The following is a 23,875-nucleotide window of genomic DNA, read 5'->3' as shown; positions in this document are numbered from 1 at the left end:
CTTTTTTGCTGATTTGTACTTATTTATTTTATTGTTCATTTTATCTTTTATGCTTTTCTGTTTTGATTATTTTAGGATTATATTTTTTTTGTATTAACACAAAGAAGTTCACAATAAAAAACAAAATAACAATAAAAAAAACAATAAAAAGAGCATGTCTTCTAAATAGCTATGTAAATACCACTGTATGCTACATAAACAGTACTACGTTATTTCATGCAATTATGCATGTTTTGCATTTTATAATTGTAACTCGTTAAATTATACTTATTTCCACTATTTATGCATATTTTTTTCAGTGTCAATCCTCTTGTAAGTAAATAATTAGTCATATGTGTAGAATGTGAGAAATAAAACTTAGACATAATTGGTTTTCACTCATCATTTTTCAAGATATGCAACACTTCTGACAATAATAGTGTGCTGAGGCCCAACAGTCACTGATTGTTTTTCATCTTTTTTCACGATTTTACTCAAACTTCATATTAGTCTTGCAATATCAGCAATTTTCCTGATATTTTCCTAAATTTGAAACTCAATAAACTGAAAGCAAAAGGACAAACACATGGAAAATAATGTTGAGCACTTTTCTGATTAAACAAAACTTGATATTTTTTTTTTCATACAGTTTGATTGTTTTATTAGTAACATTAGTAAAAACAGTACATTGATCTTTACATTTTAATACTTGGCTTTTAGAAATGATTTGGACCTTAAACAGTAAAATAATTTATAGCCTGGACAGTTCGGACCTTAATGCTGAAAGTTATGCTCAAGGATTATTAATATTATAAATAAAATTGACCTTAATTTAAGGTTCATTGACTATGTCTGCTCACTGTAAACTGATATAAAATTTTACTATCAAAAGTAAATTATTTCATCCTTTCAAATGTATACAAAATATTTTACAACTTAAAGACGCATGTTTAACAAACACTTTTCTCATGCATGCAATAAAGTGATAAAAGATAGTAAAACACATGTAAAATATGTTTTGAGCATTAGGTATATGTAGATTTAAATGGTAATAATTCACACTTTTTTACATCTAAACAGATGACAGTGTTTTTAAGTAAATGACAAATAGTGCTGCTAAATTGTTTTTCACCATTTAAAATGTCAACAGATTTTAACTGTTGCAAAAAAAAAAAAAATAAAAATATTTTACATAAGAGTAAGGCACCGTCCGTCTTATCACAAACATGGGCTGTAGTAACAGACTTGTAACAGAGACACAAATACAGAAAAACTGCTACATTTTTACTGCTGAACTGGAAAATGCAACAAACATAACACACATTTGCTGTAATCAAATAACTTAATAATTAAAAAACAACCAACCAAATCAACAAATGCATACAGAGCAAGATTTTAAGAGTAAGAAATTAACATATCGTACTCCGTCGTTGCCATCAGTTGGGCTTATTGTATTAAAGCTTTGTTTGCTTTAAATAATACATAATTTAAAACTAATTTATGGCAAAACTACAGCTGATCCCTCCTAATCAAAAAAAAAAAAAAAAAAAGAAAAAGGATGAAAATACACAATTATCTTCAGGAAGACATTCATAAAGGGAAAGAAATATAGTAGTAACAGTATTTAAAATAAAACAGCAATGAAGAAAAGTTGTGTAAACTTAATTAATTTTTCATAGTTGCAAAAACCTGACACATTTTATATTGCTATTCAGCATTGCTATTTTTGTTTATGGATGAAAAAAATTGCCAAACATAAAAATTTAAAAATAGTAAATCCTTAGATTTGTATGTGAAATCAAACTAATAACAAATAGGCTATCTTTCGAGCTAAAAATTGTGAAAGATATGGGGGTTGTTTAAATGAAAATACAAGTCGAGCTAAAACCTTCGAAACACATTCACAAGAAAAGAATGCCTGTTTTAAAGGTTCCGTCTTCGTTGCAACAAAATGTGGAGGTACTAGGAATATCAACAGTTGAAAACGGTTGAGTTAACGGGATATATATTGTATGCGGTGTTCTAAAGTGGACTTTATTAGAAAGAAAACAGTTATGAGGCAACGACCACGCTCTTCTCCTAATCCACACAGCGCTCGCGCCGTTGCGCGGGAGAGCGGTGACGTCACGGCCCAGGGTTTCGCTCTCTCTGTGTGCGCGAGCGCGTCATGGCGGAGACCGGCTGGTGTAGGATTTACAGCTGAAATATGCCTGCTATCCCATCTGTTTCCCGGCACATGGAATACAAAACACTGCCTAGCGTCTAAACCCAAGGCACTTTCGACCGTGGAGGGGTAAACTTGGAAACCCATCTGTCAGAATAAAGTCTAAGTGTGTTTTCGTGGAGTTCCCGAGCGACAGCGGCTATCAGCAGAAAGAACCCAAAGCGGCGCAGGGCAGACAGGTAATAACACAGAAAAACACCTTCAACGGGATTACTCTTGTGCGAACGACGAGATGGACCTGGCTGAGAAACCCATCCTGGCTGGGTATTCATTGGTAGATGTTTGTATACGGTTCGCGATGTTGTGTTTGGCAGCTTTAAGGGCTAATGAAAACAAACTGAGCGGCGGATTCACAGAAGCGCAGTGCGGGAGTCAACAACAGCGTGATGATCAGACAGTATTACACCGAAAGCAGCCCAAATTCAACCGCAAGCGCCGATAATAGAACAAAACCCACGAGTTCATTGGTATAACGGTTTGTTTTGGTTGCTTTAGACGAGCCAGCTAAATTCAAAGCAGAATGTCCCATAAAAATCAAACTCAAATTGAGTAAGGCTGCTCGTTTAGCTTAGCATGCGAGATAACTGGCTAAACAAATAAATATCAAGCTAATTGGGAAGATTCTCTCCAAATATGGTTTCGACGTTACTATATTATTAATCTAATCTTGATTATATTCTAGTGTATTCTAGTAGCGTGACTGTTAGCGACCGGTAGCCAAACAGCTAACACACGCTTCTCTTTTAGCTGTAGCATGCTAAGCTAAGTTAGCTTGTCCTGCTACAACAGAAAGAGACTAATGAAAGATTTGAAATGTAGCGCCAATCCAGCACTGCTAATGGGGCGAACGATCAAAACATAGTCTTAAATTGTGGTTTTATCACGTGAAACGTAATTTTTAGTCAGGATTAACTTCTTGACAGCGGGTATTTGTAAACACCCCTAGATGTACTGGTGACCCGACGGTATTCCGCACCTGTGCCCGAAAATGGCGCAGCTTCAGGGCGCCGCACGGCACAGGAAAGTCCGTGGCGTTTTAGGCCTGGACACTAGAGGCCTCTGCGGTCAACATCACACGGACTACTTTCATTCATTAAACAGTACTAAATATTTTGCTTTACATAAGAGTTCTCTACGGTTCGTTTGTATATTTTACGTGGAGACAAAACGTGGTTTGACGCTTAAGTAAATTTTGCCCTTTTCTTTTATTGGTGTAGTGTTTTGAAGAGGGGAAGTAGAGAAGTAATCCTATCTAAGAAGCATTTGCTGGTATACAACATTAGAACCGCAATATTGAAGAATAAATTAATAACATACAGTATGTACGCCAACGTTATGTTACGTGTTACAATTTTCTACATTGAACACGTGCATTTCTGTAGCCGTGTTTACGATGGTAAACAAAATACAGATCTTTCTACATAAAGACGTTAACTGTAACAATTCTGAAAACCATGACAAATAGTTTCAGCAGTATTGTCTTGTTTTTCAGTTTCTCAGGCTCCTTTATACTGTTGTCTGTAAGAAATCAGTTATGTTTACTGGCAAGCATAAGATAAGTAACCTTGATAAAAACATTCCATTTGTTGGAATTTCTGTTCTAATCATTGCTTAAACTTTTTTTTAGGTGAGCTGCTCTGAAGTGGCGCGCACAGACTGCAAGGATCTCATCAGGGACTAATCTTTAATATTTGATTGCGATGGATGGACGCAGTGAGGATGAAAGTGTCAGCAACAGCAGCGGAGAGTCCAGGTAATAATCCCACACTGGTTTTGATGTTAACAAATTAAGTAATTTGTCTGAAAATGAAAATTGTGGCATTGAAGACATTTGCATAGATTAGGATCAGATCCATTTTTACTTTTGTTGTACTGCCAGCATCTGTTGTTGACATGGTGTTTGACAGCAGAGCACTGAATTCTAAACTTGTACTTAAGCTTTTTGTTCACACATGCTATCAAAATCAACCTTTTCAGGTGTTTTTTGGCATGAGAGTAACTAATTAACACTATATTAGTTGTGCATAGTCTTTGCTGGCAAAATGTAAATGTTAAGTGTTGTGGTAAACAATATTTTACCGTTTAGATTTTCAAATGTAATTTCCTCATTTTCAGCTGGGATGTTCCCGTGTCAATGAACGCAGCACGGTGTGTTTTATACATATTAATTTTTATATTTTAGCGTATTTTAAAATATAGCTGCAAGCAGGAATTAAGGGGCTAATGTTTGGACATTGAAGTTTTACATTAGGAACATATACATTTTGTAATTTTATATGGTTTAGCAATTAAAATGGCAGACAGGCACATTTATTGAAAGACATATTGTCAGAATCTGAATAGCCTAGGTAAATAAATATTAAAAAACATAATTTGGACAATTTTTACAAAAGTTAAGCATTTTTTTTTAAAGAATCGTTATACCTTTGGGTCACTGGGTGGTGTTGTCTTCAATTTTCAAGTTAATGATGCCTATCAATTTTAGTGCAGATATGTCAAATGATTCAAAATGTATATCAGTTTCATTTTCAAAATGGCGGACATGTGGTTCAGCCAATCCTGACATAATTGATATCCACTCATTCAGCATGACCCAAGGAATCCATAGACAACAAGATCATAATTCTGACTAGTTTTTTTAAACTTGGAGGCAAAAAAGTAAAATTTTGGCATCTCGCAACCTATAGGTGGCGCTGTTCCCAACTTTGGCATGGATTTTCAGTTTATAGTGCTGAAGTTGGTTAAAGTTTGGCCAAGATACAGCTAATTTTGGGTCGACCTCACTAATTTAAAAAATACTGTACTTTTCAAGATGGTTGTTACTGTAATGGGTGGAGTCTTAATGTCAGGTATTGAATGTGATCAGCATGACGAGAGTAATCAGATGTACTAAGTTTTTTTTTATATAAAATTAGGCTGTTCATGAGTTATTAACATTTAAATACTGAGTTTATAAAGTTATAAAGTTGTATTCATGGCCATTTTTACAATTGTGGTAAGTTGTTCCAGTTATAGGGCTGGCATATGCTACATTTGTTCCAGTTATAGGGCTGGCATATGCTCCCTTTGGGGAAGAATAATAATAATAATATTAATAAAATGTACAGCCCCTTTTGTGGCTCTGCCCATAAATTTATGTTTACTTGCAACAGTTAGGCTAACAAAAATTAAAAAAAAAACATTCATGACATTAAAACAGTGACACATCCCAACATGAAGATGAGGAAAATTACATCTCTCCCTTTGACAAGTTCATCCAAAACGACCAAATGACACACATGTGCTTCGTTCACTCAAGTTCCCAGCTGATGAAGGGTTAATGATGATCACTTTGGCAAATGCTGTTATCAAGTAGTATCCTGCTTAAAATTATCAGCATTAAATGTGCAGAATTGACTCGTGGTATGTTTTTTTTGTGTCTCAGTAATTCAGATGATGAGTCTGGGTCAGGATCGGGTTCGGGCTCGGGCTCGAGTTCAAGCAGTAGCAGTTCTAGCAGTAGCCAATCAGGGAGCAGTGACTCAGGAAGTGGCTCGGATTCTGGAAGCCAATCAGACTCTGACTCTGAGAAATCCAAGGAAAAGAATGATCAAGACAATAAAATCGATGGAGCAACGGTAAGCTTCATAAAACTTTTGTGTAAAGTTGTCAGAAGTGAGGGTTAGTATTACTTTTGTGCTCTAAAGTCTACATGAAATCAAAATTTACATTAATTTTTACTGTTACATGTGAAAGATTAATATTATGGATGATAAAGGAAATAAAAGGCACAAACCAAATGTTAACTATTAAAGGTAGAATGCTCTACAAGAATGCATGTTAATGACAATATAGAAATATAAAGCAATTTCAGCAACAAATTTGAGCATATTACTGTTCCGCTCTGTCGGTGCTCTTACTGGCACTCAAGTTATAGTTACATTTCTGTCAGAGCACATGATATAAAGACTGGCAGTAATTTAAACACTACATTTACATAATACATAGAAGTTAACACTAAGTTAGCACTTAGCTTTTTGTATCCGTTTAAAATAACAACACCCTTGGACGGTTTGATAAGGGCACTAAACCCTACCATACTTTGATTGTTTGGAGATGTTTGCTTTGCCAAAGCAATGTCACAAAACACAATTTTATTGTTAGGGGTACGAATGTTTTTGGCTCATTATGAAACTGTGGCAGATTAGACCGTGGCGGGTGCCAGATTCTAGCTAATTAATGGAAAACACTGAATAGGCTCTTCACAGGGTTTTGGAAGGTAACGTTTGTTTGAAAATGTCCCTGTTGTTATAATTCCTTGTAGTTTTGGAAGTCCAATCCCAGTATCCTGACAGTGCAAAGGTCAGCCATGATCAGGAAACAACAGCTTCAACAGCAGCAGCTCCAGCAGCAGAGCTCCTCAAACACTGGTTCAGACGAGGTACTGCAGGCACTTATTGCAGCACTGTAAAAATAAACTCGGGTATTTGGACAATCTTGCAAGTGTGTGATATTTTTTACTGTTTATAAGCGTGTCTTGTATTCTTACCTGCAGGACTCTTCCAGTAGTGATGAGTCAGACGATGACTCAAAGAGCAGGAGTAAAGGGTAAGTGTCTGTTTGTAGTGGAAACCATCTGCATTGGTTATGTTATATGAGATGACAGTCTGCATTTGGTTAGCATTAACCCTGGCATTCTGTGTGTAGGTCTGGTTCTGACTCTGACTCGGGCTCTGGTTCAGGAAGTGGCTCATCTGACTCTTCAGCAGAGGAGGAAGAGAACAGTGACGAGTCAGTGTCAGACTATGAGCCCAGTCACAAAGTCAAGAGCAGAAAACCTTCAAACAAGTATGGTTTTTACATGAATCTAGATTTACCTATGCCATTTTATGCAGAATACTTTTCACGTTAGCCCTCTCTTGTTTAGTGTTTTTTAAAAATCTACATTATATCTTTTTCTGTTCATTCTTTTTTCTTTTCCAAAAATTTGATAATTTGTTTCTGATTTTCACAATTTGGTCTCATTTTAATGCCCTGTACATGTAGAATAAAATTTGTACCAAATTTTGTTCAAAGTCAGTTAAGCTTTAGCTGTGCCTTATGAGTAATTGATTTTACCTACTTTTGTGAAGTTTAAAATAACTGAACCGTAACAATTTTTTAATCCTTTAGGGACATCTTGCATATTTTCTGCTCACATTTTCGCTCGCATGGTGCCATTTTATTTAGTTTCCTGTTGCTAAATAAATCTTCGCTCATCTCTTAGGGCTAATGCCAGGAATGGGAAAAATAACAAAGCTCCCAAGAAGAAGCCCTCCCGCTCCTCCTCAGATGAAGAGGATGATTATAAAAAAGCTCTAGCGGGACCTCGGCGGCAGGCCACTGTCAATGTGAGCTACAAAGAAGATGAGGAACTGAAGACTGACTCGGATGACCTGGTGGAGGTATGCGGAGAGGATGTCCCACCCCCGGAGGAGGATGAATTTGAGACACTGGAGAGAGTTATGGAAATGAGGATAGGCCGGAAAGGAGGTAAGAACCAAAAAAGTACATTTTGTATTTGATAACTATTCGGCTGTTCAGTCTATGATGTGAATGAATCCACAATTTTTCTTTGGGCTGGACTGCAGGTTCAACTATGTAGATTCCTATCGGTTATAGACAAAGGTTTAGCTGACCCAATTATGTTAAATTGTGTGCTTGTTCTTAAACAGCAACTGGGGCCGTAACCACGGTGTATGCAGTAGAGGCAGATGGAGACCCCAACACCAACTTTGACCCCAACAGACAGCCAGGAGAGGTGCAATACTTGATCAAATGGAAGAATTGGTCACACATTCACAACACCTGGGAGACAGAGGAAACACTTAAACAACAGAACGTGAAGGGCATGAAGAAACTGGACAATTTCAAGAAAAAAGAGCAGGAGAAAAAGAAATGGTATTATTCCTAAAAGACACAATTTCCTTTTAGCTAACGTGGCTTTCAATGCTAATGTGTTCTTATACTATCACCCGTAGGCTCAAATCTGCCTCGCCTGAGGATGTGGAGTACTTCAACTGTCAGCAGGAACTCATGGATGACTTGCATTCACAATATCAGCTTGTGGAAAGAATCATCGGTAAGAGGAAGCTGCCTCCTGTTGTCTTTGTTTCGGTCCCTTGTTGGGAGTGTTTATTTACCTTTTCTGTTGTCTTAATCTTGCAGGACATTCAAATCAGAAGTCTGCCGCAGGTTATCCAGATTACCTTTGTAAATGGCAGGGGCTGCCATACTCGGAGTGCAGCTGGGAAGACGGTGGTCTTATTGCCAGAAAGTTTCAGAAGTGCATTGACGAATACATGAGTCGCAATCAGTGCAAAACCATTCCCTCAAGAGACTGCAAGGTAAGGACACTCAAAGCCAGTCATCTGAACAAATAAATAAATCCAGCCACTCTCTAACCCATTAGGTTTCGAATTTCTTTTAGGTTTTAAAACAGAGGCCACGGTTTGTACCCATGAAGAAGCAGCCTCACTACATTGGTGCAGATGGATTGGAGCTGCGAGATTACCAGTTGGAGGGTCTGAACTGGATGGCCCATTCTTGGTGCAAGTATGTTCGTTTGATTTCTTCCTAATAGACATCACCCTGGTTTCATTGATGGATTGCCACAGTTGTGAATTATTTCAAATATTTCTCTTCATCACTCATACTCTTATGCTTTTCCAGAGGAAACAGTTGCATCCTGGCGGATGAGATGGGTCTGGGCAAAACCATTCAGACTATCAGCTTCCTCAATTACTTGTTCCATGAGCACCAGCTTTATGGGCCGTTCCTTCTGGTGGTGCCTTTGTCAACCCTTACATCCTGGCAAAGGGAGATACAGCTCTGGGCTCCACTGATGAATGTTGTGGTCTACCTGGGAGACATCAACAGCAGAAACATGGTATAATTAAAAAAAAAAAACAAGGATGAGCAGGTCTTGGGTTTTTTTTTTTCACACAAGAATAATAACACCAATCTGTTTGTTCTTCAGATCCGGACACATGAATGGATGCATCCACAGACCAAAAGGCTGAAGCTCAACGTTCTGCTTACTACATATGAAATTCTGCTTAAGGATAAGGTACAGCTTGAGCCCAAAGCCAAGTTTGTAGGGCACATATTATGTCCCTTTTTATAGGTTATAAAAGTGTCGGATATCCTCCAGAAGGTGTCTGTGAAATTTCAGCTCAAAATATACCACAGGTCCAATTATAATATAATTTTGAAAATGTCTATTTTAAGTTTAATCAGAAATGCACTGTTTTCATGCATTCCTCTTTAAATGCAAATGAGCCACTCCCTGCCCCCTGCTGTGTTTTTACAGCTCATGCCTCAGGTACTGTACTAAAAAACAAATGTTTGGTTTTTGATTATCATGTTTGGTTTTTGATTATCATCATTATCATCCAAATTATTTTACACTTTTGATATAGTTTCTCTGAGCACACAGAAAGCAGCTGTCACACGGCATTTGAATACTAAACCAGTTTTTTTTTCATGTCTTATTGCACTTAAACTGTCAAATACACAAGTTAGTTAAAAACATAATGTGCATAAACAGTCTATGTCTGTGAATAGCTGGGATGAAATTTTATCTGTTTATATTCTGGGGGATTAAACAACAGCAGTGTAATATGCAGCACCTACTGCTGCTTTATGCAGTTAATATGAACTTATATATAAAAAAAATAAATCATTTACTGCGCTTGCATGAACAATATTTGTGGCTTACTTAAATGCTGCTTTTTAATGTATGGTTCACAGGGCGGGGCTTCTGTTAATACGGTTTACAGATTCTGCAGACAGCTCATTCTGAGAGACTACTTTTGATTTACAAAAAAAAAAAAAGTGGATTTTTATTACAGCAGCATGTAAAAGTGAATTCTGCATAAAAGATTATGTGCCCTTTAATGCACATTATATTAATATCTATGTAAAAGAGAAGAATGTTAATTCTATCAGACCAGAGAGGTTATTGTTATTTCTCTTGCAGTCCTTTTTAGGAAATGTGAACTGGGCATTCATTGGCGTAGACGAGGCCCATCGGCTGAAGAATGACGACTCGCTCCTCTACAAGACTATGATCGAGTTCAAGTCCAACCACAGGCTCTTGATCACAGGCACACCCCTCCAGAACTCACTCAAAGAGCTCTGGTCTCTACTACACTTTATTATGCCTGAAAAGTAGGTGTGCTCTTGTCATAATAGTTTAATATGTAATATGGCTTCATTGTAGCAGTACTATATGCATGTGGTATTTTGGTAGCTCTTTTAACTCTTTGTGCTTTGTATTAAACTGTCAAGACTGAGTACCAATGAGAGAAGAGTTAATCAAATTCTTGTACCAGTGGATTACAATGTAATAGATGTCACTTGAATGAAGTCTGATATAATCTGGTATGTTGGTAGATTTCACTCATGGGAGATATTTGAAGAGGAACATGGCAAAGGCAGGGACTCTGGTTATACCAGCCTTCATAAGGAGCTGGAGCCCTTCCTGCTGCGCAGAGTAAAGAAGGATGTGGAGAAGTCTCTACCTGCCAAGGTGGAGCAGATCCTCAGGGTGGAGATGAGCGCTGTTCAGAAACAGTACTACAAGTAAGACAGCATTTAAAGGAAAAGCGATGAGTATAGTAGAGAGACTGCACACAAGTTTTTACAAGATGGAATGGTATCAACATTTTACTTTATTCATGTCACTGGTCTTATCACTCTGTATCCCAACAAATGGTTGTGTCTGAAGAAAATCTACCTTGATTCTATAATTCCCGTTTATGTCCAGCCACCATTCAATTAAATGACTATAGATAAATCATAATGTTTTTGTTTAGGTGGATCTTGACGAGAAACTATAAAGCCCTGAGTAAAGGCACTAAAGGAAGCAAGTCAGGCTTCCTCAACATCATGATGGAGTTGAAGAAATGCTGTAACCACTGCTACCTCATTAAATCACCTGAGGATAACGAGTTCTACAACAGACAAGAAGGCCTACAGGTGTGTTTTCACTTTCTGATGGAAAGCACTAATTATGGTCAAAATTGTAAAAGTCACAAAAATAACTAGGTTATAAAAATATGAACAATTATTATTTTATTTTTTTTTACATGTTTTCACAATGTCACATCAAAAAATAATTTATACATATAAAAATAATAATAATATATGTATATGTATTTATATATTATGTTAGTGCTGTCAAATGATTAATCGCATATGAAAAAAATTTTTAGTTTCCATAATGTGTGTTCTGTGTATATTTGTATTTATAAAATATTGTAAATATTTGTTTATATTTATATTCATGTTTATATATTAAATATATTTAGAAAATATATTTTTCTGAAATGTATAGAAACGTGTGTGTATTCGTATATACATGATATACATAGCACATACATCATGAAAACTTATTCATCGTTTGACAGCACTTTAAATATTTATAAAGTTCACATTCTAAATTTTAAATTCCATCACTAAGTGTCACTAAGCAGATATCCTGGAAAATACCTGTGTGGTGATATTTGAATATTGCTTTAGGTGCTCCTTGGTGTAAGGGCAAGTAGTGATCTTTTCAAAAGCTCTTGTTGGAGAAAAAGCCTGTCCTGCATAACCACAGCTGACCAAAACTATATATTTTCTGTAGCATCTTATACGCAGCAGTGGGAAGCTGATTCTTCTGGATAAACTGCTGGTTCGGCTGAAGGAACGAGGGCACCGTGTGCTCATCTTTTCTCAGATGGTTCGAATGCTGGACATTCTAGCAGAGTACCTGAAGTACCGGCAGTTCTTATTCCAGGTGATGGCAGGATTTATTTTGGAGTTAAATGCGCTGTTTGTTGCTCGGGTGTGACTTATGTAAGGGTTTGTGTTTGTAGAGACTGGATGGCTCCATAAAGGGTGAGATGAGGAAGCAGGCATTAGATCATTTCAATGCAGAGGGCTCTGAGGTATGTGTGAAATTAAGGGTCCAAATATTCGTTCTGGTGTTGATTTGCATTATCATTGTGAAGTCTAAAACTGTCACTATTTGTTCTAATTAAAATATTTTGGTACGGTTCATATTTATTCAAATAATAAATTTGGTTCACAAACTGTCAGTGGATGAAAATTATGTATACTCTTTAATTGTTCCAAATATAAAGTGTAATTTGAAGAAAATCCAGGGTTGCGGTTATCTCCTGCAGGATTTCTGCTTCCTGTTGTCCACGCGAGCAGGTGGTCTGGGCATTAACCTGGCTTCTGCAGATACAGTGGTCATTTTTGACTCTGACTGGAACCCTCAAAATGACCTGCAGGCCCAAGCCAGAGCGCACAGGATTGGTCAGAAAAAACAGGTCAGTCTCCACACATTACATGCAGTCAAACCAGAATATGTAGCATAATTACAAATTAGTCCAAACCATAAACATCAGTTACGCTGGCTTCATTGCATGAATTGATTTATAGCTGCACATATTCCAGTGCAAATAGCAGTGTGGTGATATTACAGTCTTATGTTAAAATTGTAACAGTTTTTTGTTGTAATTTAGTCTGACGTCATAAATACTAATAGTAGTGACATTGATTAATAATAATGGATAATAGTGTCACTAAAATTCATCCTAAACGTTATCTCCATCTTGAATTCTCAGTTGGCAAGACTAAAGACAAATATTTTCTGGAACTCAATGAGCCTGCAAACTATACATGGCAGATTTTTAAATGTTTAAAATTGCACTGTAAATAATGCTCATAAAAGGCTAAGTTATAATGGAGTGACCTGGCAACAGTATTCATTACATCATGACTTAATTTGCTAAATAAATAAACTACACATTTATTCTTTATAGTTTAGTGTAGTATAGTGCTGTAAATGTTTATAATCTTCTCTCTCAGGTGAATATATACCGTCTGGTGACGAAGGGCTCGGTAGAGGAGGATATTATAGAGAGAGCCAAGAAGAAAATGGTGTTGGACCACCTAGTTATTCAGAGAATGGACACCACGGGAAAAACTGTCCTTCACACGGGTGCTGCTCCTTCAAGGTACTTCACAAACTTGCAGAAAACGGTGAAAATTTGAATACGTGTGTAGAGTTTAAATAATGGTATGTTACTGTTTGTTTTTCTGCAGTTCCACTCCATTCAACAAGGAGGAACTGTCAGCCATCCTGAAGTTTGGTGCTGAGGAACTTTTCAAAGAGCCGGAGGGAGAGGAGCAGGAACCTCAGGTCTGTCTGATGTTTTTGTGCTGTTTGCGTAGTTTCTAAGATAATTAAAAATTGCATTTTTACATTGATGCAGTAAATGCGTGTACACTACTATGAACATAGTTACAAATTGATATGTGTTGCGTTAAGCTATATAAACACTAATGCAATGGACATTGGAAGTGCATAGAAAATAAAACATTGTAATACATGGTGCTCAGTGTGTCTATTGGTTCAGTTCTGTATTCTGACATGGCCTGGAGGTTAAACAGTCAGGTTATGTTCAGAGGATACCTTAAAAAAGGCCTCAAGTTATATGTAGACGGTGTTTTCTCTGGATGTTTTCAGTGGTAAGTGGTGATATACTTTAGATATAATAAGGTGATATAGTTTATTATAATGACAATTATAAGAAGAATTCAAATAAACCATATATTGCCATTGTTGTGTGTTTCTTAGACGCGTTGAATCAATGCAAACTGTTAAATCTTGTTTGTTTCGGTCTTATTCCTTGTACTTCCTATTCTTATTTTATCGTTTACGGTTTACTTGACAAAGCTTGGGTTTTTTACTTATGTTATTTAGGCTAATTTTTTTTTTTTTTTTTTTGGTGGCAAAAATACTACATACCTATACTATATCATGACATTATCATACTGATATTGTCATACAAGATTTTGGTACTATTTCCCAGTCCTATACCACAAACATGTCGAAATACTGATATGGACATCTCTGCATAAGCTAATGTTTGACATGTTTGTTGGTCTGGTAGGAGATGGACATTGATGAAATCCTGAAGCGAGCAGAAACCAGAGAAAATGACCCTGGACCATCAACTGTAGGAGAGGAGCTTCTGTCACAGTTTAAGGTATACACTTTAAAACTTAAAATGTGTTCCCCTTTCCACATGTTCTGAACTGTCTCTAGGGGCTATCAGTCACACAAGCAGCACACAATTAAACAATGTTTGCGCCATCTTGCAGGTAGCAAATTTCTCCATGATGGAGGATGAGGAGATTGACATGGACACAGAGAGGGATGGTAGGAACTGGGATGACATTATCCCAGAGGAGCAGCGGAGGAGACTCGAGGAAGAGGAGCGACAAAAAGAGCTAGCAGAGATCTATTTACTGCCCCGCATGAGGAAGTGTGCTAAACAGGTTAGCTTCTTATACTGTCTTTAACAGTGCCATTAATGTCAAATGCTTGGAATTGCTAAAACTATTTTTAATTTTTGACAGATAAACTTTAATGGAAATGAGGGCAGGCGCAGCCGGAACAGACGATACTCTGGTTCAGACAGCGATTCTGTCTCCGACAGAAAGAGGCCCAAGAAACGAGGAAGACCTCGAACTATTCCAAGAGAGAACATTAAGGGTTTCACTGATGCAGAGATACGCAGGTGAAGCTGCTGCTTCTCAACAAATAAATTCTACATATTTTTTTGGATAATCTAATGACAGTACTGTTAAATTTATTAATGGTTTTTCTGCTTTATTTTTTTGACTTTACTATGAAACTTTTTTTTCCACACAGGTTTATTAAAAGTTATAAAAAGTTCGGTGGCCCTTTAGAAAGGTTAGTAGCTGTTTTTCCACTTCTTCATATGGTAGCGGTTGTGTGTTGGTCTCTGTCATTGATGTTACTGTTTGTGTATTACAGGCTTGACGCTATCGCTCGCGATGCTGAGCTGGTGGACAAATCAGAGCATGACCTGCGACGACTGGCTGAGACTGTACACAATGGCTGTTTGAAAACGCTAAGGGAGAACCCCTGTGGACCCGAACGAACCTCAGGCAAGAACGGCACAAATCCACACTGACTGATCACTGACTAAGTCTGTGCAAACTAATGCCTGGAGGGTGGGAAATTGTGACTGGGTTATTGTGTTTTGTGCATTTTGCTCATTCCACATAATCCCGCAAAGAAATTCATGCCTCTGGGGTATCAGTGTTATTTTTTTTTTTCACCCTTGATGAAATGAAAAGCACATTTAAATTGTAAGGGTGCAGTAATAACATTATTGGATGCCATAAAGTAGCATGAATAAGACGCTACTAGTAAAAAAAAATATTCCCACTGCAATGAATACATTTGGTAATGGACATTTTCAAGGACTTGCTTAATTTTGTTTTGTGCTGGTTTGTATCAGGAGGCAGGCGAGGGAAGGTGAAGGGACCCACCTTCAGGATCTCAGGGGTTCAGGTCAATGCTAAGCTAGTGATCTCTCATGAGGAGGAGCTGGCACCATTACACAAGGCCATTCCCGCTGACCCTGAGGAGAGGAAAAGGTATATCATTATTAACATAAGTACATTGCAGTTCATGTAGCCCTGGCCTATTTTGACAGTTTTACTTTTGATAGTGTTTGTCTTGAATGTCGTCGTCTTGGCTTTAAAGTTAAAAGTAGCTGTTTTAAGATGCTCTGCGTTCAGTTCTATGTCATTGTGTACTTTTTTGCGTGGGCAAAAGAATCACTTGTTAAGCAAGACCACCTTTTTTTATTTTTTGTTTTAAATAATACAGGTATATAATCCCATGCCACTCAAAGGCAGCTCATTTTGACATTGAGTGGGGTAAAGAGGATGACTCCAGCCTGCTTATTGGAATTTATGAGTACGGTTATGGCAGCTGGGAGATGATCAAAATGGATCCAGACCTAAATCTCACACACAAGGTGCAGAAACGCATGGAGAATCAGTGGTGTTTGATAAATATGCCATTAAACTTTGATTTATAATGTTTGAGTGTTAAATTGTTGCAAAACTTGTTGCAGCTCCTTCCAGATGACCCTGACAAGAAGCCACAGGCCAAGCAGTTGCAGACACGAGCTGACTACCTCATCAAATTACTGAGCAAAGACCTTGCTAAGAAGGAAGCACAGAAACAGGCCGGCACAGTGAGTCAACCAAATTAAGCACAATCCTCGTAAATTACTGCAAAAGCATCACTTGGTTTACTAAAAGCAGTATAAACATTGTTGTGTACAAGCAGTTGCTTAATTATAACTTATATGAACAGCTCCTATAATTTAATTTGCTGTTCAGTGCTTTATTGATTGACAGTATGATCACTGTTGTTCCTTCTGCTCTGTAGGCAAATTCACGCAAGAGAAAACCACGAGGCAAGAAGAACAAAGCTGTAAAAACCAAGATGGATGACGTGACAAACAGTCTGTCCTCTGCACCACCATCAGATAAGAGCTCTGAAGAAGAGGATGAGAAGGAGGAAGAAGAAAAGGTTTGTTTTGTTGTAATAGTGCTGGATTATAACGTAAGGGCTGAGGCCACTGCTTGAGCAATGAAAAAACACCACCTTGTTTTTTTTCCGTTTTTGTCTTTTATTTCAGCTAAAAAGATAAAAACTGACGTTCTTTGATTTACTCTCTCAACTGCCGTCAGTCTTTTATGAACCAGGGTTCTCATTTTTGTAAAAAAAAACCTGGATATATTAAAGAATTCTTACAAATTAGAATTCTGAACCTGGAGAAGTCATGTTTTCACTGTTGGACCAAAAGCAAGCATTTCTGATTAGTTTTCTGAAACTTCTCTTTGTTGATGAAATGCTGGGGTTGGGGCATGACATTGATCCAAGAGGCAAGGGTGTGCCCAGATGGTGGAAACAGGAGATGACTTTCTCCAACTCTGATCCAACTTTACTATTCATATTTTCAGATTTTCCTTGGTTATATTTAAAAATAATTGCAATTTGACAACCTTCATGAAAGAATAAAGTCCCACCCATCACTTGTGCTAAAGCGTTTCTTGTGTTCATCCAGGAAACTCCTCCAGCTAAGCCAGCCAACAGAAGAGCACGTGTATCAGAGCGGCCGGTAAAGGAGGAGGAGGACGAAGATGAGGATGAAGAGTCTGATGAGGACGAGCTTGAGGACAAAGAGCCCGAAGAGAAGGACATAATGGAGAAAGTGGTCAAAAAAGAAATCAAGAAGGAGAAGAAAGAGGAGGGTCGGGACAGCAAAGAGAGGGAACCAAAAGAGGAGATGAAGTCAGAGCCTGAAGAAGAGACCCCTGCAGAGAAGGTCACAATGCTCATAATCACACTCTAAGACATCCTTGTTTTAAAACCTAGTCAGTTGCCTAAATGGGTTTTTGGAAATCTAAGGGATATTCCAAGTCACGCTTGCATCTGATTTTTTTTATTATTATTTTTTCCACTCAAGCTTTATGGTGAGAATTGGTCAGAAGTGTCAAAAATTCATCCTGTCCCTCTTTTTTCATTCTAAATAAGTATGACACACATTTGACAGATATGTTATCAAAACTGTTTTGTTGATGTGAATTAATTGCTGAAATAGTTTGCCGGTTGCCTGTAGCCACATGCCAACTGTAAATAGAATGTATTAAAAGCTAGCGAGCTGCCAAGAACAGCATATTGTAATTTTGGTCTTTGTATTCAAATATACTGTTGAGTACAACATTTGCATGAATTGTTATTCAAAAATTGTTGACTGCATTTTCAGGCTGTAGAGGTGAAAGCAGAAGTACGGGAGAAGAAAGCTGATACCCCTGTGCACACGCCCTCGGGAGGAGATGCGATTCCCTTGTCTGAGGAGTCTGAAGAACTGGACCAAAAAACCTTCAGTGTGGTGAGTTTGTGGCGCCTTGGTAGATTTAAAAAAAAAAAAAAAAAAAAAAAAAAAAATTTCTAGCCAATTCTCTTATTTACAGTTTGTGGAGAACTTGAGGTATACTTAAAATGTTAAAGTTTTTGGCACTAATTATTTTTAACCACATTCTGACCCTTTGTCTAAAGCGACCCATTTTAAGTGTCTTTTAAAGCTGGTCATGAACCACTATTAATGGTTAACGCAGCTGCATGAGAAACGGTATCAATGATCTTTTGAGATTGCATTTGAACATTGAGGGCATTGTTTGTTTTTTGAGTTTTCCCATTTCTCCCTACTTTCCTTCACTATAAATGGCTATGCTAACAGCTTATAGCACCATGTTTAGGTATACAAAACTTATTATCAGCAAAAACTGTGGACCCGAATAAATGTTTATTGCTAAAACAAACAAGAGTAAAATATAGGAAAGATAATTTTGTATGCAGATAGTTTATTTTCTAAATGACATGTGAGGTGATTGCATCTGTATCACGTGTTTGTCACAGTGTAAGGAGCGCATGCGGCCAGTGAAGGCAGCACTCAAGCAGCTGGATCGTCCAGAGAAGGGTCTGTCTGAACGTGAACAGCTGGAGCACACTCGCCAATGCCTGATCAAAATAGGGGATCACATCACGGAGTGTCTGAGAGAATACACCAACCCTGAACAGATCAAACAGTGGAGGAAGTACGGCCGTTTTATCACAAGCTTATAACCGCAATATATAAATGTATAAAACATGTCTAAAAAATGTAACCTTGTTTATTTCCAAATTCCAGAAATCTGTGGATTTTTGTTTCGAAATTCACTGAATTTGATGCAAGAAAACTGCATAAACTCTATAAACATGCCATCAAGAAAAGACAAGAAAATGCTCAGGTACGGACACTTATTTCAGAGATTATGTGTTGTTGTAGTGACATTTTGTAATGTTTTTGAGTTATTATCCATTGCTTTATTAAATTTATTTGTATCTTTACCTTTTGAATATTATAATCAAGGTTTGTGATGTTTGGTTCGTTTCAGGCAGTGGAGCAGAACACAAGCGCTGTAAATACACAAAGCTTTAAACATGCAGGTATTTCAGCTCTCTATTTTGTGTCAGTTGATGATTAACATCCATGCGTATTGCACATGTGTAACATGCGTAAGCGTCGACTTGTTGATATTTATACGTCATGTGAAAGCAGAATAAATAATGCAAATAAACAAAACGTCCATTAACGTAAGGTTTGTTAGGATAGCGTAATATTTGTCCAAGATGCAACTATTTGAAAACCTAGGGAAATCTTACTCGTATTAAAATGTTATTTTATTAAGAAATTAAGTTTTATATATTTCTGGTAGGACATTTACAAACAATCTTAATGTTAATGAAGCGTAGTCTTTACCTAATATCCCAATGATTTTTGGCATAAAAGAAAAATCTATATTTTTAATGTGTTTTCTATTGCTACAAATAAACTGGAGCTTCTTAAGCCTGGTTTTGTGCTCCAGGGTCACTTCTAAAAATCAGGGTCAAAATCTAAAAATTTTCTTAACTTATATTGTGAATGATTCATCCATCTTTGCATCTTTCATTTATCAAATTGTTTTGGTTTTTCTATTATTACTGTGTCCTTCTGGTGACGTGTGCTGCACTTATGTAACCATTTAGTCTGCTTAAACCTTTTTTTTTTTTTTTTTTTTTTTAAGTACAGTCCATGATCTCTCACGTCATTCAGATTTTCCACTGAACAACCGATGGATAAACCACTGCCCTAATAATATTTTAGATATTCTGTTCCTGCTGCGTGTTTGTGTGGATAAATCCATACCGTTGTTTTCGCAGATGTTGAGCGGATGAAGGAATCGCAGCAGGACGACAGCAGCCGAGACAGCTACAGCTCTGATAGACATCATTCATCTCGCTATCATGAGCATAGTAAAGATCGGCACACTGGCGACTCGTACAGGAAGAGCTCCGATTCCAGGAAGAGACCTTACTCCTCCTTCAGCAATGGCAAAGACCACAGAGAGCGAGAGAGAGACCAGTACAGAGAGAGAGGAGAGCGACAGGACAGCAGGTCATTAACCATCCTTTTCAGTGTTTAACAACAGCGGCATTCACATGTACAGTCACAATGTTTTTATTTTTTTACGAAACCCGTAAACTGCATTATCAATCAATCACTCACTTTTATTTATATAACGCATTTAACAGTACAGATTGTCAAAGAATAGAATAATAGGGATGTATAATGATAAGATTGAACAATTTATGAAATGCGAAGACTGCCTCTGTAATCAAATCGGCGATGATCACAGAATGTGTTCGGGAGATCGTTCTAGAGTTTGAGAGCCGAAAAGGAAAGGGATCTGCTGCCAAAGTCAGTTTTGATTTTTCTATCAAATGGCCAGAGTTTTGAGAACGCAGCGGATCTAAAGGACTATAATGTGATAAGAGCTCGCTCAAGTATTGAGGAGCTAAACCAGTCAGGGCTTTATAAGTAATTAACAAGATTTTAAAGTAATCTGATGTTTGATAGGGAGCCAAAGTAGTGTTGACGGAACCCGGGCTAATATGGTCATACTTCCTAGTTCTAGTAAGGACTCTGGCTGCTGCGTTTTGAACCAGCTGAAGTTTATTTACCAAACGTGCAGAACAACCACCCAATAAAACATTACAATAGTCTGACCTCGAGGTCATAAATGCGTGAATTAATATTTCTGCGTTTGACATTGAGAGCATAGGTCATAATTTGGATATGTTTTTGAGATGGAAAAACGCAGTTTTACAGATGCTAGAAACATGGTTTTCAAAGGAAAGATTGCTGTCAAACAGCACACCTAGGTTCCTAACTGATGATGAAGAATTAGCAGAGCAGCCTTCAAGTGTTAGTTTTCTGGATTATTACATGTGGGGTTTTTAGGTCCAATAATTAGCACCTCCGCTTTTACAGCATTTAGCATTAAGAAGTTAATTAGCGTCCAGTTTTTTTATGTTGACTATTCATTTGTTAGTTTCTCAATTTGGTGTGTATCACCAGGCCTCAAAGAAATATAGAGAGTATCATCATCATCATCATCATAGCAGTGAAGGCTAACACCATGTCTCTTGATAATATCGTCCAGAGGTAACATGTAAAGTGTGAAGAGTAACAGACCTACTACTGAGCCTTGAGGAACTCTTGATGATACCTTCTGTTCTCCTGTTACAACTTCATAGCGAGCGACACAAACTCTGTAGTGGTTTCTACGAGCATTGCAATTACTTCACTTTTACTAGAATCCACAGAATTAGTATTTAAAATAATTTTTACATTTCTAATAATATAACCTCTTTTCTACAGTTATTCTAACAGCGAATATATTACATAGATCAAAGCGAATGATATCACTTTCTATATATCGCAAGTTTATGTGCTCAGAAACAAAACAATGCATGTATATTTTTAAAAATTAAGCAACTTAATAATTATATTTGGTTTGTAAACATTATTTTAAACATCGAGATCACTAAAGATTTTGTAACGTCAAACCTTTTTTAATAAATGTATAGTATAATATCTTGTTAATTTAACAGTTGAAATGGTATAAATGTCATGGTTAAGAACCACCATTATGCTTTGCTTGCTAAACTAAAATGACTGAAACCTTTTATTGCATTGTACTTTTCTACTATATTTTTTTATTTTTGTGTCTGATTTAAAAAAAAAAAATATATATATATATATATATATATATATATATATATATATATATATATATATATATATATATATATATATATATATATATATATATATATATATATTACCAGAATATATTTTAGAATTTGTCTAGTGTAAATCTGAAATGACTTTTTATAGCCTTTCATTAATTGTATACCTTTTATAAATTGTATAAATTAGCCTGACGATGGCATGACGTAAAAAAAGAATAATTAAACAAAGCTTTTTCCCCCTAACTAAAATTATGCCTTTAATATTATCGGTATTCTAATTTAAAAGTACAACATTCAAATGTAGCTTTTCAGAATTCCGGCTGTCAAAATGGCTAAGCGATGTTTGAAAATCAGGTATTTTATGAGTAAACGGGTCGTCATGATTTCTGAATGTGTGGCTGATTTGACTGATTCGGCAGATACTACAGCGACAGCAAGCACAGGAAGCTGGACGAGCACCGCTCCAGCAGAGAGCACCGATCAGAAAGCAACTCCAAGGACAGGACTCACTCCGAACACCGCTTCCACTCTGAGCACCGCTCTGCCTCTGACTACACGCATCACAAATCGTCCCGGGACTACCGCTACCATTCGGACTGGCAGCTGGAGCACCGGCCACGCTCGCCGTACGACTCCCGCTCGCCGCTGGGCCACCGCTCGCCCTTCGAATACTCGTCTGACCACAGAAGCACACCCGAACAGGTTTGGAGCGGCCGCAAGACATAAAGCTCTCCGCTCCGCTCGCTTCTAATTAGCCATAGACACACAACACACAGGAAATGCCTTAGGGGACTGTCGGCCGCTGCACTGGGGCTCTGGGAGTGCCACCCTTTCCTACTCACCTCGGAGGAAACACAGATCACGTATTTTTGTATTTAAGAGTTAGCTGCATTCTTTCGTAGGTGCTGCAGAGTAATTTTTTTTTAATTATTATTTTTATAAATTGACTACTTTCCTCTTTTGTTTTTGTTTCGTTTCGTTTGTTTTTTGGTTTCTTTTTTTTTTACTTGGAAACTGATGAATCCATGTTTCACTGTCACGTGCGACACTGGATCCAGACATACAGCCGTAAATAAACACGACGCAGCTTATTTAAGGAGTGTTGAGTGAAAAGGACGCTACAAACGTGTGTCGTCTTTATCCGCTAGAGGACCTGAGGGGTTTCTGTTCTGAAGGACTGGGGTTCACCTTCCAAAGTACCTCGTTTACAGTGTTTTGTGACCATTTTTGCCAATTTTTATCTGTAATTTTTCTTTCCATCATGCTTGAATTATTTAAATCTGTCTCGGCTGTAAAATAATCTGGACTATTTTTAGCGCGCATCAGATAATGTCACTTTTTCACATTGTACTACTGTAAATTATTGTATAAAGTAAATCAAATGGGCTTTTCTCAGGCTGGTATTTTTTTAACTATTTCCCCATCAACTCAGGCTATTTTCTCTCCTTTTTTTGTTTTGACGTTTCTTAATCTCAGTAGTTTTGAATCATGGAATGGGGTAAATATTCCAACGTGTATTTGTTCTGTAGGATCGTTTGGTTTGTTGTTGATCTTTGGTTTTTCTCTATTTGTAAGTGAATTGGCCTCGCTTTATAACAGCATCATGTCAAAAAATACAAACTGTGTAAAAAAAAAAAGGGCATGAAAAGGTCGATCGTAGCTAGAGGCACTTATGAGCTCTCCTTAGAACATTTCCATGATAATCTTTCCTCTTGTTTTCTATAAATGTTGGCAATAATGTAATTTTCTATGCAGCCCGAGTGTTTTTCTGGTGACTGGCCCTAGTAAGTCAGAATGCTGTTACAGGACATACTGATGTATATAGATTTCCTTCTATATTTCAAATCCAAATTTACACTGAAAATGCATGAATTTTTAAAGTAATTGTTTTATATAATTGTTTATAAAGTCATTAAACTCAAATCACTGTTTTCACCTGTAATCTGGCTTTAATGTAATTTAGTGTGCATTGCGTCTAGTCATTTTCAAAATAGATTTATGATTGCGAACTGTTGATGCTCATTTCGGTAAGAAGGATTGTGCGAGGAAACGTCTTTCGGTGCATTTCATCTCTATTGTGTGGTTTTGAAAAAGGGCAGAAGTCAAAAGTTGATGACTTACCAATTTTCTCTGAAAAAACCCAC

The 23,875-nt window shown here is 37.1% G+C and overlaps 1 protein-coding gene across 1 annotated transcript; it reads left to right on the top strand.

Annotated features, from left to right (window-relative positions):
- The first annotated feature begins 2,115 nt into the window (after positions 1 to 2,115).
- Positions 2,116 to 23,662, top strand: chd1 (chromodomain helicase DNA binding protein 1). Its single transcript, XM_043250373.1, has 37 exons — positions 2,116 to 2,382; positions 3,831 to 3,956; positions 5,628 to 5,820; positions 6,507 to 6,623; positions 6,738 to 6,790; positions 6,890 to 7,030; positions 7,449 to 7,714; positions 7,897 to 8,122; positions 8,203 to 8,303; positions 8,390 to 8,568; positions 8,652 to 8,776; positions 8,894 to 9,110; positions 9,201 to 9,290; positions 10,203 to 10,393; positions 10,619 to 10,807; positions 11,041 to 11,203; positions 11,853 to 12,005; positions 12,085 to 12,156; positions 12,394 to 12,543; positions 13,085 to 13,233; positions 13,322 to 13,418; positions 14,173 to 14,268; positions 14,384 to 14,560; positions 14,642 to 14,802; positions 14,937 to 14,978; positions 15,063 to 15,196; positions 15,553 to 15,691; positions 15,927 to 16,077; positions 16,177 to 16,299; positions 16,497 to 16,640; positions 17,179 to 17,439; positions 17,881 to 18,006; positions 18,534 to 18,712; positions 18,805 to 18,904; positions 19,052 to 19,103; positions 19,857 to 20,091; positions 22,151 to 23,662. Exons 2-37 carry the CDS (start codon positions 3,904 to 3,906, stop codon positions 22,455 to 22,457), a joined length of 5,352 nt encoding a protein of 1,783 aa, XP_043106308.1. The 5' UTR covers positions 2,116 to 2,382; positions 3,831 to 3,903; the 3' UTR covers positions 22,458 to 23,662.
- Positions 23,663 to 23,875: the final 213 nt, after the last annotated feature.

This window comes from Puntigrus tetrazona, chromosome 10 (genome assembly GCF_018831695.1).
Source record: "Puntigrus tetrazona isolate hp1 chromosome 10, ASM1883169v1, whole genome shotgun sequence".
Lineage (NCBI taxonomy): Eukaryota > Metazoa > Chordata > Actinopteri > Cypriniformes > Cyprinidae > Puntigrus > Puntigrus tetrazona.
This window is presented reverse-complemented; position numbering and strand designations above follow the sequence as displayed.

What these genes read in the sequence shown, in the direction of transcription:
- chd1 (XM_043250373.1), top strand. Translation starts at nt 3,904, where the DNA reads ATGGATGGACGCAGTGAGGATGAAAGTGTCAGCAACAGCAGCGGAGAG. An exon ending in AAATTCTGCTTAAGGATAAG is followed by an intron (nt 9,291 to 10,202) that starts GTACAGCTTGAG and finishes TTTCTCTTGCAG; the next exon opens with TCCTTTTTAGGAAATGTGAA. An exon ending in TGAGGAAGTGTGCTAAACAG is followed by an intron (nt 14,561 to 14,641) that starts GTTAGCTTCTTA and finishes AATTTTTGACAG; the next exon opens with ATAAACTTTAATGGAAATGA.